The sequence below is a fragment of the Terrapene carolina genome, unplaced genomic scaffold, assembly GCF_002925995.2.
Source record: "Terrapene carolina triunguis isolate 2854851 unplaced genomic scaffold, T_m_triunguis-2.0 Scaffold84, whole genome shotgun sequence".
Lineage (NCBI taxonomy): Eukaryota > Metazoa > Chordata > Testudines > Emydidae > Terrapene > Terrapene triunguis.
Window position 1 is genome coordinate 13,366,622 of NW_020664435.1, and position 18,713 is coordinate 13,385,334.

At 40.5% G+C, this 18,713-nt stretch overlaps 1 protein-coding gene across 1 annotated transcript in view; it reads left to right on the forward strand.

Moving 5' to 3' along the window:
• CPVL (carboxypeptidase vitellogenic like) overlaps positions 1-15,268 on the forward strand; it is a 56,032-nt gene extending 40,764 nt beyond the window's left edge. The window contains exons 8-9 of the mRNA XM_026649409.1: positions 650-832; positions 15,036-15,268. Coding sequence (XP_026505194.1) covers positions 650-832; positions 15,036-15,158 — 306 coding nt within the window. The 3' untranslated portion in view covers positions 15,159-15,268. The remainder of the gene's footprint in view (positions 1-649; positions 833-15,035) is intronic.
• Positions 15,269-18,713: the final 3,445 nt, after the last annotated feature.

Consider the following 18,713-nt stretch of genomic DNA (forward strand, 5'->3'; position numbering starts at 1 on the left):
ACTATTACCGCTTTGTTGCTTCCACAGAAGTGAGTTATAGTGGCTGGTAGGATTTTTATTAAAGTCCTGATTCAACTACAGTTTTGAGAATGTTAAATGAGATCTTAATTCCTGGCTTTCTTGGACTGTCTACTTTTCTAAACTTCAGTCATAGATTGAGCTTTTGCATTGGCTTTCAGTAATTTAAAATACAAAATGCACATATAGAAGATATAAATATTTATAGTCAAATAACATGCTATCAATATGCCTTCAGTTTTGATTGACTCTTGGAAGACTTTTGAGACAGTTGTGCGAAAACAAATCTTGCAATATCTGGATTTCTCAGGTCTTTTTGACACCAGTTTGGGCATAGTATGGGTACTGCAATGTTGATGTTGGTGGTTGATCTCCTCCTGGAAAAAGAGAAAGAACAGGGCTGAAATTCTGCGCAGCCCAGAAAGCACAGGCAGCTTTCTGGGCTCCAGTTGTAGGAGGCAAAGATGGCTTTAAGTCATGTTTGTGTCTTTGAAATTTTAGACTACTCTACTTCAGAGGTTCATGTGGCCACCCAGGGCTTAATGTACTGAATTTAAAGTACTGCAGAGCTAAATTTTGTTTAAGTGAGCTTTACGGTTTCTTTAATATTGACTGCTTCGTCTTCTTCCAGGTTCTGTTATATAATGGGCAACTTGATATCATAGTAGCAGCTCCACTGACGGAACGCTTTCTGCCTACTGTGCCATGGAGCAAAGTGGAAGAATACAAAAGTGCTGAAAGACTCATATGGAGGATCCATCCCCTTGACAAGGAAGTGGCTGGTTATGTACGCCAAGCTGGTGAATTCTATCAGGTAAAGAAAGGAAGCTCTTGAGACATGGACTCTATATAAGCAGTTGTTGTCTATGCTGAGGATATTACCTTATATATTTAGGTTCCTTCAGGTCAGGTTGTAGAGTAGCCTGCTACTATAATGGCAATAGATGATACCACCTGTGATTGACAGCCTCAGGAAGTGCCAACGGCTTTGGATGAATGAGCATTTTAGGACGGTAGTGGCATCCCAGGTGGAGGAAATGTCACTGAAAGGTAGAAGAGTTAAACCACAGTTTAACCAATGGCAACGGGAAACCACCCTCTGTACTTTTTACAATGGGAACTATCATGGAAGAACAAAGTTAGCATGATCCACGTGTGGTGCTGGACGGTGAGATCACCCCACCCCACAGACCTGGAGGTGTAACAAATTATATGGGGGAGGAAGTTCCAGCCAGTAAAAGAAGTGGTTGCAGTTATAATGGTGCTGCACCAAATCCTTTGAGAAGTACGGTGCCTGATAATTGCACCAAGGAAAAGAATTATCTGAACCTTCATAAATGAATCATCACAGTAAGAACATGGAATGTGAGGAGTATGTGTGAAGGGAAGGTTGTCCTTGTGACCAACGAATTGGAAATAAATAAGATCGATGTATGTGGAATCTCAAAGCTGTGATGGAATGGCAGGGTTCGTTTCATGGAAATGGGTGGGTATGTGGTGTACTACTCAGGATCCAAGACCATGAGGAAAAAACAGGATTGTGTGTATCTTATCCAAGGAAAGATCAAAGTGTGTACTTGGATATAATCAGAGATAGAATCATTATGATTCACTTCAAGAAACCTAATTAATAAATAGATCATACAGGTTTATGCCTCTGTGAAAGCAGCTCAAGCCACCACAGTTGAGTTCTATGAACAGTCTGAAGAAAGACTCATTAAAACACCACGTAATTGGAGACCTGAACCTGAAAGTTGGAGTTGCAAGCACTCAAAAGAAGTAATGGGAAACAATGGTCTGGATTTACAAAATGAGAGAAAAAGGTGTTTAGTTGAATTCTGCTGCTCTAATCATGTGGTCATTACAAACACAATCTTACCCAACATCTTAGATGTATATTTACATGGAGGTCATCTGACAGCATGACCAATAACCAAATGGACTATGTAATGATACAGGGATACTGGAGATTGTGTTCAATGAATAAACACTTTCCCAAGTTCAGACTGCAGGTTAGGTTATCAACTATTATCCTGAAGCCCTAAAACTACAACTTAAAAAGATAAGATGTTCAGCAGGTCCACAACATCTGGACCTGTCAAAAATCAGCAAAAACTACATGACTTCTGTACAGATCAAGATTGAGTCATTTTCATAAGTGAAAGAGGAGAACAATGTGAATGAACTTTGGAATAAAATGAAAACTATCATGCTCAAAGCTACCAAAGCACACATTTTGAAAAGTCAGGGTTGGACTGCACCAGGGTTAACAGAGAAGGTGTTTTGAGCTGTCAAAAAAGCAATGCAGAGTGAAAGAGAATGGCTTGGAGACTAAAGAATGTTGGAGAGAATACAAGACATTGAGCAGACAGATCCAAAAGCAGACTAGACAAGACGAATGAATGCATCAGGGCAAAATTCAAGGAACTTGAAATTATAGAGAGTAATAATACAGAAGATACGTTCACAGTGGTCAGACTTCTTACTAAAAATGTGTTCCCTGCAACCAAGCATAAAAAAAGACCATGAAGTCAGAGTTCTTACTGAAGGTGATAACAAATGCAGAAAGAGATTGGCACAATAATCTGCATGCCTCATCACAGCCATTTATGATACAGGATTACAGAAAAGAGTACAGAGCCAGAGCCATCTATCCTGTAAGAGAAAATGGGGTATGCTGCTATGAAAATGAAGCTTGGGAAAGCACTAGGGGTACATAAAGCACTAGCAGGATTGCCAAAAGTGATTGGTGACCATGGTATTGATCTCGTGGAAAATTTCCTGTGACATATGGATGACTAGAAATTGGCCAGACCATTGGACAAAGGGAATATCTTTGCCCTTGCCAAACAAGTGGGTATAACAGAGTGCAGCAATTATCATACCAGCTCCCTGATATCGAATGCAAATAAAATGCCACTCTACACAATTCAGGATTTAATGAAGCAGAACTACCACCACAACAAGCTAGTGTCAGAGACGGACAAGACACGTGATCAAATCGTAAATATCTGTCATATAGTTGAAAAATGCAGTGAGTATAAATCACCCACTGATTGTGTTTCACTGACTACTTCCAAGTGTTTGACATGACCATCTGTGGAGGATACTGGCAGATATGCAGAGCATCTTATGAGTTCAATCTCTACTGTCAATAACAGACCACAGTGGAAACAGAAGTGAGTGATGGTGAGTGGTTTTTTGCTGGGTTTGAGAAAAGTGTGCATTCTGTCCCCAAGTCTTTTCAACATTTATGGAAAATTTATTAAGATACAAGCTCTGGATTTCCATTGGTGGACACTTCTTAACCAACCTCAGATATGCTGATGATATGACACTCTTTACTGCAATCATCGATGCAATACAACAAATGCTGGAGTCTGTAAAAACTGTTAGTGAGGAATGTGGACTATTCCTGAATGTGTGGCAAAAATGAAATGCATATACATTGACACAATCAGTAACAACAGACTGCAAGCAGACATCACGATTAACAGTTAAGCTGTAGAAGCAGTAGGTGATTTTAGTTATCTGCGATCATACGCATCAAACCAAAGAGGCTGCTACAAAGAAATTGGATGAAGACTTGGGATGTCTTGCTCAGCCATGGCCTCCCTGACAAAAGGGTGGAAAAAATGTGGCATCTCATGTGCCAGCAATGCCCCTCTGCCATGTACATTGGCCAAACCAGACAGTCTCTATGTAAAAGAATAAATGGACACAAATCAGACATCAGGAATGGTAACATACAAAAGCCAGTAGGAGAACACTTCAGTCTCCCTGGACATTCAATAACCGATTTAAAAGTAGCCATCCTTCAATAAAAAAACTTCAAAAACAGACTTCAAAGAGAAACTGCAGAGCTACAATTCATTTGCAAAATTAACACCATTAATTTGGGCTTGAATTGGGACTCGGAGTGGCTGGCTCACTACAAAAGCAATTTTCCCTCTCTTGGTATTGACACCTCCTCATCAATTATTGGGTCAGGTGACCCATTTGGGCCTGATATTGCAGGGAGTAAGAATGCTCCTCCAGGGCCCTGAGTCAGAGGGGTAAAGACACGAGCAAGAAGGAGATCTGTGGAGAATGCAGAGAATGTCAAACTCCAGGCAAGAAACACTGGGAGAGCAGGAAGACAGGGCCCGGTTTGAAATTGTGGGAAGACTGGAGGTTTTGAAAGACTTTGTGCAGGTTTTAATAAATTGGTTGCCAGAAATGGGGTTTGTTTTGAGTATCTGGATGGTGTGGGCTTTTTAATAGACCCTAAGCAGAAGGGGAAGCTAAGGCAGGACACTGCAGAGCTACCTATAACCAGCAGGGGGCACTCCAGAGAGGCACACTCTTACGCATGTTGAATTGTGTTAAGGAGACTTGAAGGTTTGCCCTGTGTTCATGCTAGCACTGTTCCACAAGTAACGCTAGTGGCATTCTGGGAGATTTTGAAAGGCCACAGATGCACTGTGGGACAGCAGTAGGAGGACTAGATGAACTGTTCCGCCAGTGTGTATGTACACTAGCACTGAAATACTTCAGAGTGAAACGGTATTTAGCCCTGCTGAAGTTTAGTCTACCCCAAATGGCATCTAACACATTTTTAAACTGTGTGAATTGCTTTTGTGTGTGGATGTGTTTTAGCTGGAACAAATGGTATTTGGCACAGTACACTTCTGTAGGTTAGGCTTTAGAATGCCTTCTGTTCTCCTTTCTGTATTCTTTTTTTGTATATGTGTCTGACCCTGTCCTGTGTGTTTTGCCAGGCTCCGTGATATAAAGTATTTTTTCAGAAAGGCCAATGTACTGAAAGTCTCATCTAATTTAGACCATAATTAAAGGAGAAAAGGGCACTTAAAGGTAGCTTATGCCAAAATCAAAGGCCTTCAGCAAACTTCAGCACATGATTTGCTCTTCCCGTGAATATCAAATACATCTAGGATTAAAAGATAGTCTAACATTGCATACTATGCAGCGAAAGAAATGAGAATCACATGTGTTTGTGATAAGTAAGAGGTGTTTAACTCTGCATCCAGGTCTTTGCATTTTATATAGGTGATTTTAAAACTTTGGCAGAGATCCTCTCCTCTTACTGCTCAACTATAAAATAGAATTGTTCTGCAGTAACAAAAGCATTCTCTGTGGAACTTGGATCTGTAGACTCCTTACATATAGCAAGTGTGTGGTAATGGAAAAAATGGACTATAATCATGATGGACTTTCTCTTTGGTATTAGTCGCATAAAACAGAAGCGTGTGTCTCTGCCAAAAATGAAACCTTATTTTCTGCCAAGCTCTCTGAGTCTTAACTTAAACTATGGTATGTTAGACTCCAGTGTGAATCCTTTCTATTAATTAGAAGGGAGGAAAACACACCAGTTATACTAACTAAATATATTTTTAAAAATATATCTGATTTAAACTAATGGAATCCCCTAATTTAAAGAGACCAATTTTAAGAGTTACCAATTTAAACAAGTTGCTTAATCAGTTTAGCTTAAATGTGTATACGTCTAGGTGTTTGCACCGGTTTAACTAGATTTTAAAATAGATTTAGTTAATCTAGTTAAACTAGTGCATTTTTATAGTATGGTCCTGGACAAGGAAAGGAGGGGATGAAGATCTAAGGACAATAGACTTTATAGTCTTTAGTTACACTCTTGTAGTTATCTCAAAGAAAACTTATGTAGGTTTCACCAAACACCAAAGCTTTAAGTCAATGAAGATGTGAGATCAGCACATTGTGGTGTGGTGTTTGGGGCAGAACAAATAACTTCCCTTAACATTCATATTGGGTGCTGAAACCCACCGATATGTGTAAGAATATGGATCTGATCACATTTGATGAGTCTGCACACCTCTTAAGTGTCTACTTTTTTAATAGTATTTTAAAGACTGACTACGGGAATCTCATGGAAATCCCAATCGAGGACACAGCAAAGATGGGGAATAGTTACAATTTTATCATATGCTGATGTGGTTCTAGACGTAGATAAATGTAAAAATAAAATGGTAACAATGCTTTTAAAATATAAATCTAAATTTTAATAGCTTAACACAGAAGCAACACCCATGTTAAGGCCCTTTTTCAATCTATGGGAATTATACAACTATACCTGGAAAATGTAATCCTAATTTCCTTCCAAATTCTAGTTCACTAAATTTAACTGTTCTTAGCAAGAACAGATTTAAATCTACTAAACCGAAGAGCAAAAACCAAAAATGAGTTCCGCATGGGGGAATCAGGTCCTCATGATTTCAGAGGATCTGTCCCATCAATTTAAAAAAAAATTAAAAGAGCCCTCGTGTAACCATTTGTAACAACTTCAGAGGGAACATCATTATCCAGATGGACAATTTACGTCCCAACTTCTTGCCCTGTATCTCCATTGTCTAGAAAAAATTTCACAAGTCCTTAGTGTATTTGCCAGTTATTTTTACTCACAGGTTAAAATGTCTATTGGCCAGAACTTGGATAAAATCCAAGCCAGTACCCTTGATTTTATCCAAGTCCTGCAGGAAAAATTATTTAATCAGAATAATTAAAAATGTAAGTGTTCTACTAAAGAAACAGACTGTTTGATATGACTTAAAAGTATTTGGCCTCAATTCAGCAAAGTACTTTAATCTTACGACCCATTGTACTCGATAAACTTTTGCTTAAGCATGTTACTGAATCTGGGGCCCTTGTGAGGATTTTATAGATTGCTGTAGCTGTATTGTGGTAAGCAATATGAGTAAACATGCAAAGAAGGAGAGGTTGTTTTTGATGGAAGAAAGAAACTGCTAAATAGATTTGGGATAATTATTACCAAGGACAGCTAGTTCTCAGGAAGAAAAACTTGGTTTTGTTAGGATAATTGTTAAACTGCAGACAACACTTGCTTCCTGCCATGAAGAGCAACTGAACTAGGTTCCTGATTAGAGCTAGGTGAAATTTTTTGGGACAAAACTCTTTTTGAGGAAAAAAAATGTAGGTTCAGCAACACTGAAATGTGTTGCAAATTCACATCTGCTTTGCCTAATTGTTCATGTTGGGAGCAGTGGAAGAAAGCAAAATTCTAAAAAGTCAAAATGTTTTCTTACAACTTTTTTTTAATGAAATATTTCAATTTACTGTTCCAAATGACTTTTCATTTAGAAATTTCCTTCAGTTTTATTTTTAAAATGTTGAAAAATGTTAAGCTTGAAATTGAAATGAACTGTTTTGTTCAACCCAAAATGGATGTATTGATTTTTTTAATTTTTTTTAATTGCCAGTGAACCAAAAAAATCTGTTACTAGCATATCTGTGTTCCTGCTGTCAGGCACAGGGACAACTCTTCATGGGGAAAAAAACTGCAGAGAGGCTGGATTTAATATCTGCATTGTGCAATCCCTTTGAATATTTGATGATTCTTCTTAAATCTGTGCCCATGCACATACGTGATACATTGATGTATACATGTTTGGTACTGATTAGACTCTAGTTTTCAGTAACTTTTCTTTCAACTTGAATGTACAGCATACATTTATTTTATGAATCCACTACTGAGAAACTCTGTTATCTGTATTACTGAGTGAGATTAGACTGACCCTAACTGAGCAATGTAATTCTTTGTTCAGGTAATACAATATACATTGAATCAGCAGTCCTAGAAAAATCTTTCCTAAATTAAGAAACCAGTGAGCTATAATAAAAAATGGAGCACCTTAATCCTACCCCTCTCCCCCTTTTAACCGAATTTTTAATTATCACTAGTGGCCTGTTCCAGTCTGTGAAATCTATTTCACAGCAGAAGTGACTCCCATGTGATCAAAACAAAATAGTATTTGTCCTCTTAATGTAAAAATCAAATGTGACAAATGATTTGTAGCTCTATCTGTAGATTCACAGATTTTTAAGACTAGAATAGAGTATTGTGATCTTCTAGTTTGACTTTCTACCATAGAACTTCCCTGAATTAATTTCTGTTTGAACTAGACCATATTTTTAGGAAAACATCTAATCAATAAAAATAAATCCAATCAAACATCCAGTACACTTCTGTTGGGTCAGATTCTCCTTATCCACCTGCAACCCCAGTGTTTTCTGAGAGATTGCACAGATATTGCTGGATAGAAAATTGCCTTTTTGTTGTGTATTGTGCTGTCACCAAAGACAATAATAGTAGAGGCTTCTTAAGCTATCCTAAAATTGAGCGTCACAACATTGTGCATTGTTCTTAACACCCTGTGAAGTGCAACAGTGTTAGTGCTGAGTAAATAATTTGCAGTGAACTTTTTTTACTAATTAATTTAGACTTTCTATTTGTGGAATCTGTATAAGCAAGTCGCAATGTCTTTTTCTCTTTTATTTTCCAAATTTTTCCTTTCATTTCAGTTTTCACTGATTCTGAATATTCTATTTTAGCTGTTTCCTAGCTGCAGTTGGTCAGTTGGGTCACAGGATTTTGCAGTTTCTGTGTTGGGTGAGCATGCAAGCAAATACTAAAATTAACTTCAAAATTTGCTTTCACAAATAACTGTGCTGGTTGGCAGGATTACTGGAATGTTCATGGAATTAATGCAAAAAAGTGTGCACATTTTTAATATATATTTCAAAGTATCCCCCTCTCAACCTTAGACTGCAAGCAAGAAGACCATTGTCTTATGTTTGTAGGGCTCCTAGCACAATGAGGCCTGAATCTTGATTGGAGCTGCTGGGCACTATTGTCTCAAAAATATTTTTGACGATAAAGTCGGTATGATCATGGGTGAAATGAATTAATTTTAGAAATCAACCAGTATTTGTGTAAAATATATTATTTACCCAACTATAATTCATTGATAGACTGTCCTATGAATAGATTAAGCCTACTCAGGATTTTTGTTAGATATTTAATATTGATGGATTTAAATCACAAATACAGTTCTTGGTAACCCTCAATTTATTTAGTCCATGTCTACACTAGAGACCTTACAGCAGCACAGTTGTACTGCTGCAGCTGCTCCGCTGTAAGGTCTCCAATATAGCCGCTTTACGGCAACGGGAGAGAGCTCTTCTCTTGGCGTAATTAAACTACCCCCAACAAGTGGCAGTAGCTATGTTGGTGGGAGAGCGTCTTCCACTGGCACAGCACTGTCCACACCAGCGCTTCTCTCGGTGTAACTTATGTCTGTCAGGGTGTGTGAGTGACATATGTGTTACTGACAAAAGTGCTAGTGTAGACATAGTCTCTCACACACACACACACACACACAGGGCTGCTAAACTTTTTCATTCTTTTTTTCACAGTTGAAAATAGCAGCAAGATTCAAATATAAATGGTATTTATATCAATAGCTAGTGTCCATTAATGCTGCCATAGAATAGACACTGCTTTTGATACCATTGATCTTGAGGTATGGTGACTCTGGTTATCTGTCATCCCTTATTCCCTTTCCTTTATTGATGTAAATCTACTTTTTTTGAGAGAGAGAGAGAGCAAGCAAGTTACTAACAGAGAGAACATTTCTTCTTTCACAATTACATCTGCGGAAACACAGCAAACAAATATTTCTAGTTGTGGTTTATCTTGTATATCTGTGGATTCGTTGACAGCTAGGCTGAATGCTAGAGAATTCTTTAGATCATTTTGCATCTTGCTTGCAACATCAGCTGTGATATGGGAGATGAACCTCTCTGTAGTGTGGCGTGAAATAGCAATTTTCTTTAATAGTCATTGAAGTTTTGTGTTACTTGGATCTAAAATTGCAACCACTTCTGCAATATTCTTCTTAACAGATTCTCCATCGCAGTATAAACATTTAGCACAAGCGATGTTCCATGACACAACATAACTAGCTTCAGTTGTTGTGTCAGCTTCCTTACTGAATGCCGAAAATAGTGTTTGTTTACTGTTTAGGCATAATTTTAATGTGGTAACTTGTTTTTCCTTAATTCTGATTCAGGAGAGTAATTAGAGAAAAAGTTATTGTGATTCGTTTCGTATTGATGTTTCAAGTTGCTTGTTTTGTAGTGAGTGAGCAATGCATTGCGGAGAAGGCACAGGGTTTGCCACCTTTAGCAGTGAATGCAAAATCTTCCTCCTGTTCTGGCTTAAAACTTTGGTTTTCTTCTTCACACTTGCGTTTCTTACATTTGAAGATGTCATTGTCATCCACGAAATTAACGTAGGGTCACCACTTAAATCTAAAACTATTCAAATGTGACTTGCGAACAGTAAACACAGCCTGTATTCTGCGGAACGCAGGGAGATCGCGAACTCATGAGGTCTGCACAGCACAAGGGCTGAATACAGAATGATGCAATTTCCTGATGTAATGCGCATGTGCGAGCTTCTCTTTTTATTAGTCTCATTCTCACACTATTGGGTTCACCAGGGCTTAAATTCTCTTGAAATATTTCCTGGAGCCCCCCAAATCCTCCCCCATTCTCTGCCTACCAGACTGGCGGGTGTAGGGGAAGCTTGCAGCTTCTGCCCTGCGGTGGAGTGGTGGGGCTAGGAGCTTCTGCCCTATGGGGAGGGGTCTCGGGGCTTCTGCCCTGTGGGGCGCGGTCTCGGGGCTTCTGCCCTGTGGAGAGGGAGCACTGGTCTAAAGCCCCAAGATCCCTTTCCTGCAGGGGAGAAGCCCCTAGCCCTATCACCCCACTGCAGGGCAGTAGCCCCGAGCTCTACCCCCACCCCTCACCCCCGTCTAGTAGTCAGAGAATGGGAAGGCATGGGGGGGGGCTCCGTGACTTTTTAACTATAAAAGAGCTGCAGTTTGGCCACACCTGCAATATAGGTTCTGTCTGAGATACTGATAACACACAGCATGCTGCTTCTGCAGTACAATCCAGCCAGGGAAAAATAAATCCACATAAGGAATCCAGCTGGTCTCCTGCATGACACTGCAGAGCATTACCAAAAAGCCACAGGGCTTCTTGAAAAACCAACTGTTAGCCAACTGTGCTGCCTTGCCAGAGATCTAAAAGCAAGAAAAGATTTGGCTTTCTGTGCTTGGTGCTTCCTGCAGATTACCCACCCAATTATGTCTAGGTCTGTTCACATCTGTTTTGCAGTTCTTCCCTCACTGCTTAATTGTACATGCTTATTGATATCCTAGACTAAGCCACAAAGAACCACTTGTCTAAATTTAACTAGCTACTAGCCAACAAAGAAAGCAGCAAAGAATAAAATGGAGCAAAAACAATTGGGGCATTTTAACACAGGAGTCTCTGGAGGACAGAGTTTTTATTTCTGTATCACAGCGATAACCAGGATACTAATTTTGTCACTACAGATGTTGGTAAAATCTGGGAAACAAATCAAAGGGTAACTCATTTCCTTTTAACTTCTTTCAAAACAATTCTACCGTCTTCACTCTCCCTGAGCCCTGGAATTACTTCCAGTGGTGACTGTAAGGACGACTTTGGAAATGGCTCTCTCCCACGTCCCCCAAAAAGTTACAAGGTTCAGCCAGTGATTCCTTGACTTCTGGAAGCCACTAACCCAAGGAACTGTGATGCGGTACCCATTCCTTAACTGAGCAAAGTACACTAGTTGGCTCCTTCCTTGTACCCCCGATCCCCATCCTAAGCCCTCAAGTGCTTGTCCCTCCCATGAGGTCTGCTCTGTAACCCCCAACAAATCAAATGCACCAACCGTTACTGGAACAAGGTTTTGCTGTAGGTACTGAAAAGGTCCAGCCAGAGAAGGGTAACTGAGATTGTCAGATCTGGTCGGGTGCTGATATGGAGCGACTGAAAGATTCATCAGAGGGGACTTCACCAAGGTATTGGAGTCGGGAGTAAATAGGAAAAAGATCAGTCTCTTGTTTTATATTGTCCCATTTATAAAAAAAGGGTCACTTTTAATGGAAAGTAAATATAAAGGGAAAAGGAACACCAGTTCACACAGCAGGGAGTCAGCCTTTGGAATTCACTATGGCAGGTTGTCAGTCAAATGTTGTAGCTGGATTTAAAGAGAATCTGAACAATTTGAAGACCAATGCTTGTACTTATATGTGCTAAGTTGGGTGTATATGTACTGCAGGTGGCAACTGTTTGCGTCTATATTGCACTCTCCACTCAAGGATCTTAAGGTATCCCTATACACAATCTCATAGTGTGATTGCAACTCGACTAGATGTACCTGAGGCTAGTTTTAATCTAGCAGTGAGTAATGAAGCCAAAGCAGTGCACACATCAACATGGACTATACAAACCCACCTAGAGCCCTGGGTAATTCAGCATGGGCTAGCTCCATGAGTAAGTATGTGCCGCTCAGCTTTGCTGCTCCAATATCCAAGCTAAATCGATTCACGCTAGCTCGGGTATGTCTACTCAAGCTGCAGTTATACCCTATGATAGCAGTATAGATGTAAAATGTCATGATTCAGGTTATCTGTTAATTGAGTCACCCAAGTACAATGGAGGAATAAAACTACAATTGAGTGAGGATTTTTTTTTTAAATCACTACTTCTAACAAACGTAAACAGAACAAATTGCATGCGTACTAGTAAAATGGTTAAACAAACTCAAGTCCAGCCTGACTTGAAGAGTAACTTCCTTCATGCTTGAGAGGTCAGCCTCACTGGAATTCCTGAACGTCTGCATCCAGACAGTGTAGTGACATTCTACAGCCACTGTCCTCCTTACTAATAACACCAAGGTCAAAAAGGAAGTTTGGGTCACAGTAAATGTAAGCAGAGATCCTGCATCCTACTGTTACGTTTGTTCCTTGCAAGAGTGTCAGAGTTGAAGCCTGTGAACTCTGCTGGTTTACTTTCCCCAACAGTGTTTATCTCTTAGAAGCAGAGTAGGGGGGAGGGGAGATGTAGCTGTTTACTCATTTTACTGAACCAGCTCTTGTTTTGAGATTTAAGATTTTGCAGTTCTTTGTTTAAGACAGGAATCTGGATTAAAGATGAGCTATCATTCCAGGCTTTAAAAGTGAGACATTTGATATGTTTTTAGCCTAGTGGGTTCTGCTTTCCTTGTAGAGTGCAACAGTAAAAGTGACTGATCATAAAGACAACTTTCCTCACTGCTTTGTAGAAAGCTGAAGAATCTTTCAGTCCACATTTGGTATTTAGTAATGCATTTAATTATGCTGAAACTGTGTGCAGTCTTGCACTGAGCTAACCTTACTTAATGCTTCATAATTGTTGCTGTGCCTTTACTAGCTATTGTGTTTAATGTATATTATGAAATTGTAGGGGGGCTGTTATGGTTTAATTTGTAAAAATTGAAAAAAATGAATGGTTGGTACATGTCTGAGGTAAATGTAAAACTTTCAAAAGCCCCTTAATCTGGTTTTCAAAAGTAATTTAGATACTTAGCAGCCTAAGTCACTAGGCAGTTTTTGAAAATCTTACCCATAGTGGCTGCTTCAGAAACCACTATGGGCAAATCACTGAAATTAAGAAGCTTCAAGCCAGGCCACCTTGTGCTTTGCTCCAGTCAGATCTTTCAAATTAAGCAGGGACACGTGCCTCTTCTCCTGAAAGGAGGGGGCTGTATGGGCCAAAATTGTATTTAGATCATTATCTTCTGCCTACGTCTGAAACTACAAAGGGATTTTTGTCAAATGGGTAGGGTGGTATTCTTCACTTCTTATTGAGCTGATGTTTAGGGTAGCAAAGTGCTATTAAGCTGTTGCTGTATTTCAGTGGTGGATCCCTGTATAGTTGATAAACTGGCTTCTAAAGTGCACTAGGGTCCTTTGGGGATAAAAGGAATATGAATGTAATTGTTAATCAACATTTAATATGCATATTTATTCAAACCATATGTCCTGGTTCTATGAAGCCATGGTGCAAATTTCTATACCTAAATGATGATGATCTTGAAAGGGAAGGGCTTAATAGATATACTGACAGATCTTTTAACTCTAGCCAGACTAGTGGTGCAGTGGAGGTGTCAAGGGCACAATGGAACGTATATGAGACCGTGACTTTTAGCTGTTATATATTCTGTTGAGATGTAGTCCAGATAACAGCTGCCGGTTGCCAAACATGTTTTAAATTCAACGGCTGTATTTTCTCATACAAATAACTCGTTTAGGTGTCCTCGGTCCAGCTTTATGTCTGCACAGAAGTCATTTTGTCAGATAATGGCCAAGACTTAACCCTGATTACTACTTTCTGTTTGACTACTATAGACTGGGATTGTGGGCGCCAGTAAAAGATCTTCTTTGGAATAACTTCAGGATGTTGTCAAAGTTGTTTACTTTTAGCATATCATAAGGGAGGGGCTGAGGGCAAGAAAAAATACTCCATGAACTGGAACAAGCTTCATACACTGAAAAAGGAATGTCTTAAAATTTGAACACAGGAAAATTGGGAATGCACTAAAACGTAAGATGCTTTTGAAAAACAGAATCATGTAAACAGTTTCACACTTCAGTTATATGAGAATAATTCAATTCAGAATAAAGTAACACATGCGCTCCCTTCTGAATTTCAGCAAAAATTGGAATACACAAGAGGGGAAAGATGTCTAATGAGAAGTCAAAAAGTAGAGGACTATTTTCACATTAGTTTCTAATCTATCATCATCTGTTTGGTTGAAATGAATTATTCTAATATTGCACCTATTATTTTAAGACCCGAAGTTTCCTAATAAATTCAGATTCCAAAATTAGATCATACAATGTAAACTTGTGCTGTTCTTTTAAACATTTGCCGGTAGAATGAATATTTGACTAGTCAATTTAAATCACAGACAATGTGGTGGTGATGCTGCTGCTAGTTTCCCTGTGAAGACTCAAAGCATCCAAATCAAAGCATGATGTAACAGTATCCATGATAGGCCTGTCTAAATATCAAAGATTACCAATTCGGCTTAGTTAGTTATTTGATCCTATTATTAACTGGTCTAAGATCACATGACTTTGACTTTGGATATGTGTGTTTATATTTTACTGACTAGAGTGAAAGAATCATCCTTCTGACTCGGCATGCACGCTAAGATCTCCGTACCTGAGAGAACCCAGTTTTAATTAATTTTTGCTGGCAAAATTGACTTTTGTTGCTCAGGATTTACTACTAATCTATCCTTTCTTTGCACCCTGAAGGTAATTGTTCGAGGTGGAGGACATATTTTACCTTATGACCAACCTGAAAGATCATTGGACATGATTGACAGATTTATCTCTGGAGAAGGATGGAAGACAAATGGATTCAAAAATAAAACTTAAAATGCAGTGTAAATGTACTACCTTGCCAAATGCTTCAGAAATGTTTTGAATGTACTATAGTGAAAATATTGCCATATGGAAAAATCATGAAATTGAGGATGAGAGTAATAAAATGGATATAAATGTTCCTTGTTCTTGGTCTGTCTTGTTGAAAATTTTCCATTGGTAAAATGCTGTGAGAGAACAACATGGATCTAACTTTCTGAAGTCACGTAAGCTTCCCTCTCCCTTTCCCATCTCCTCCCCCCTCCCCCCCGGAAAATCCTTAGAATTTGGAAAAATGTAGGCAACTTAATCCCTCGACTAGTGAAATTACCAGTTTTTGAATGTATTCTATTAGAGGTGGGGGGGGGCCTCAGGGGATGGGGAGAAGAGGCACGAGGGAGGGGCTTGGAGGGGGGCAAAGAGGCATGAGCAGCAGGTGGGGAAGGCCTCAGGGGAATAGGGGGAAAGGCGCAGATGGGGGAGGCCTTGGGGGAGGTGGCAGAGAGGCGCAGGTGGGAGAGGGGGCTGAGCAGGGCCTGAGGCAGAGTGGGGGTGGAGCATGGGCGAGGCCTCAAGGGGAGGAGGCTGAGCGGGGGCAGGCCTTGACACAGAAAAGAGGGTGGGGTCACGGTCCGGGTGCCGGTGCCCCCCCTACACTTCTAGGGAGCTTCCAGCGCTTACGCCCAGTCTCACCAAATGTGGGAGTCACGCACCGCCCATGAACATACAGAAATTGGGACAACATGCAGCCAGATAAGGCCTGGCCAAGCTTCTAAATCAACCATTTGAAATTAGTTCAGTAAAGGTTTCCATACAACCACTCTGATATGTACTGCTGAACAGCTTAAGTCCTTACCTCAGACCAACAAGAAGCAAGTCCATACCTTGCTGCTTGTGAAAACAAAAGCAGTGGATTTCTGAATGAGCCCTGAGGATGCAGCATGTGCAGCCTAGACTGAAGTTTAGACCATCACTGAAGCTTCTTGGGATAACATCTTTTAACAAAACATCATTTGCAGATGTTCTTTGTCCAGTTTAAATTCCCTGGCTCTTGGTTATCTCCACTCATATGATCCAGAGGCCCCAGGGCCAAAGTAAATAAGTTTTCCTTTTCTAACTAAAATCCATTTGATTGAACAGCATTAACAAGGAAGGCTCACAGAGCCGTGGTCTCAATATTTTTTTAAGATTATGGCCCATCTAAGACATCTCCTCCCAGTCCAAAACCTTTCCTGCAGCAAATCGTGTGCAAGTTACATGAAAAGCAATATCAGGACAATAAGAAGCAGACAAGGTGAAAATATCCTAGCTTTTATATGAAGGATATGGCTGGTTATGTTTCTCTCTCTGTCTTTTGTATCAGTTTCCTATTACTTGTTGGATGTAGGATACAGGCAATCTCTGCTGGTCATTTTGCAGTTTGTTTCTCTCCTCCTGTGTGTATTTTCTACCCCTCCAACCTGGTAGTACAGGAATGTTTTTTATTTAAGTGGTCAAGGTCTCTGGAAACAGAGTCCTGGTGTTGGTTACAATTAGCAGGAGATTTCATTGTGTTGAAAAGTGAGGTGCTCCACTACTGAGACAAGAGTACACTGGCTTACTAGGAAGTAGTTCACAGGCAAGTTTGTGAGGATCAGTGTCTCTGGCCTTGGCTACACTTGGGATGCAGCGCTGCCGCAGCAGCACTGTGAAGCGCAAGTGTAGTGCCCCCAGCGCTGCGAGAGAGCTCTCACAGCGCTGTATGTACTCCACCTCTCCGAGCGGAGTAGCTTGCAGCGCTGCGGGCGCTGATTACACTGGCGCTTTACAGCGCTGTCTCGGGGGGGGGGGGTGTTTTCACACCCCTGAGCGCAGCAAGTTGCAGCGCTGTACAGCGCCAGTGTAGCCAAGGCCTTAGAGCTATAATGCACAACGGCTATCCATTGGCTCAAACTTTCCTCCAGCCATCTTCAGTTCTGTTGTCTTTTTGAATCTGAAATGAAAACCAACTTAAGCTGACTTCAAGTTCAAGCCTGGTATTTCAGAGCAGGTTATTTTAAAGCAAGACTACTAGTCAAAAGCTTTGCTAAAGTCAAGCTTTTGATATGGTCTCCCACAGTATTCTTGACAGCAAGTTAAAAAAGTATGGATTGGATGAATGGACTATAAGGCGGATAGAAAGCTGGCTAGATTGCCGGGCTGAACAGGTAGTGATCAACGGCTCGATGTCTAGTTGGCAGCTGGTACCAAGCAGAGTACCCCAGGGGTCAGTCCTGGGGCCAGTTTTGTTCAACATCTTTATTAATGATCTGGATGATGGGATGGATTGCACCCTCAGCAAGTTCGCAGATGACGCTAAGGGGGGAGGTAGATACGCTGGAGGGTAGGGATAGGGTCCAGAATGACCTAGACCCAGACAAATTGGAGGATTGGGCCAAAAGAAATCTGATGAGGTTCAACAAGGACAAGTGCAGAGTCCTGCACTTAGGACGGAAGAATCCTATGCACCGCTACAGGCTGGGGACTGACTGGCTAAGCAGCAGTTCTGCAGAAAAGGACCTGGGGATTACAGTGGATGAGAAGCTGGATATGAGTCAGCAGTGTGCCCTTGTTGCCAAGAAGGCTAATGGCATATTGGGCTGCATTAGTAGGAGCATTGCCAGCAGATCAAGGGAAGTGATTATTCCCCTCTATTTGGCTCTGGTGAGGCCACATCTGGAATATTGCGTACAGTTTTGGGCCCCCCACTACAGAAAGGATGTGGACAAATTGGAGAGTGTCCAGTGGCGGGCAAAATAAATTATTAGGGGGCTGGGGCACATGACTTACAAGGAGAGGCTGAGGGAACTGGGCTTGTTTAGTCTGCAGAAGAGAAGAGTGGGGGGCGGGGGATTTGATAGCAGCCTTCAAATACCTGAAGGGGGGTTCCAAAGAGGATGGAGCTCAGCTGTTCTCAGTGGTGGCAGATGACAGAACAAGGAGCAATGGTCTCAAGGTGCAGTGGGGGTGGTCTAGGTTTGATATTAGGAAACACTATTTCACTAGGAGAATGGTGAAGCACTGGAATGGGTTACCTAGGGAGGTGGTGGAATCTCCATCCATAGAGGTTTTTAAGGCCCAGCTTGACAAAGCCCTAGCTGGGGTGATTTAGTTGGTGTTGGTCCTGCTTTGAGCAGGGAGTTAGACTAGATGTCCTCCTGAGGTCTCTTCCAACCCTAATCTTCTATGATTCTAGGACTACTAGTCTGATATACTAGAGGAAAAGGGAACTCCTAATAACCCACTATGAAAAGGCTGAATCAGCTTATTTTATTCTCTAATGTATTTTTCTCAAAAGAATAAGTCACCCTATTAAGCACTGTTTCAACCTTGAACTGTAATGCATTGCTTTAAAACTTCGTGCTTGAAATATGCTGTGATGAAAGTGAATAGCCATCTTCAAAGATCTGTGCATGAAATACTAAAGTTCAATACAGTTGCATTTCTTTAATGCAGGTGGATCCTATGAAATCCAGCGCATGCTCTCCTATAGAAATCGCCAGTGAGCTACAGAGAATCTGAGATGAAATTTCCATGTTTCTTCCACTTAAC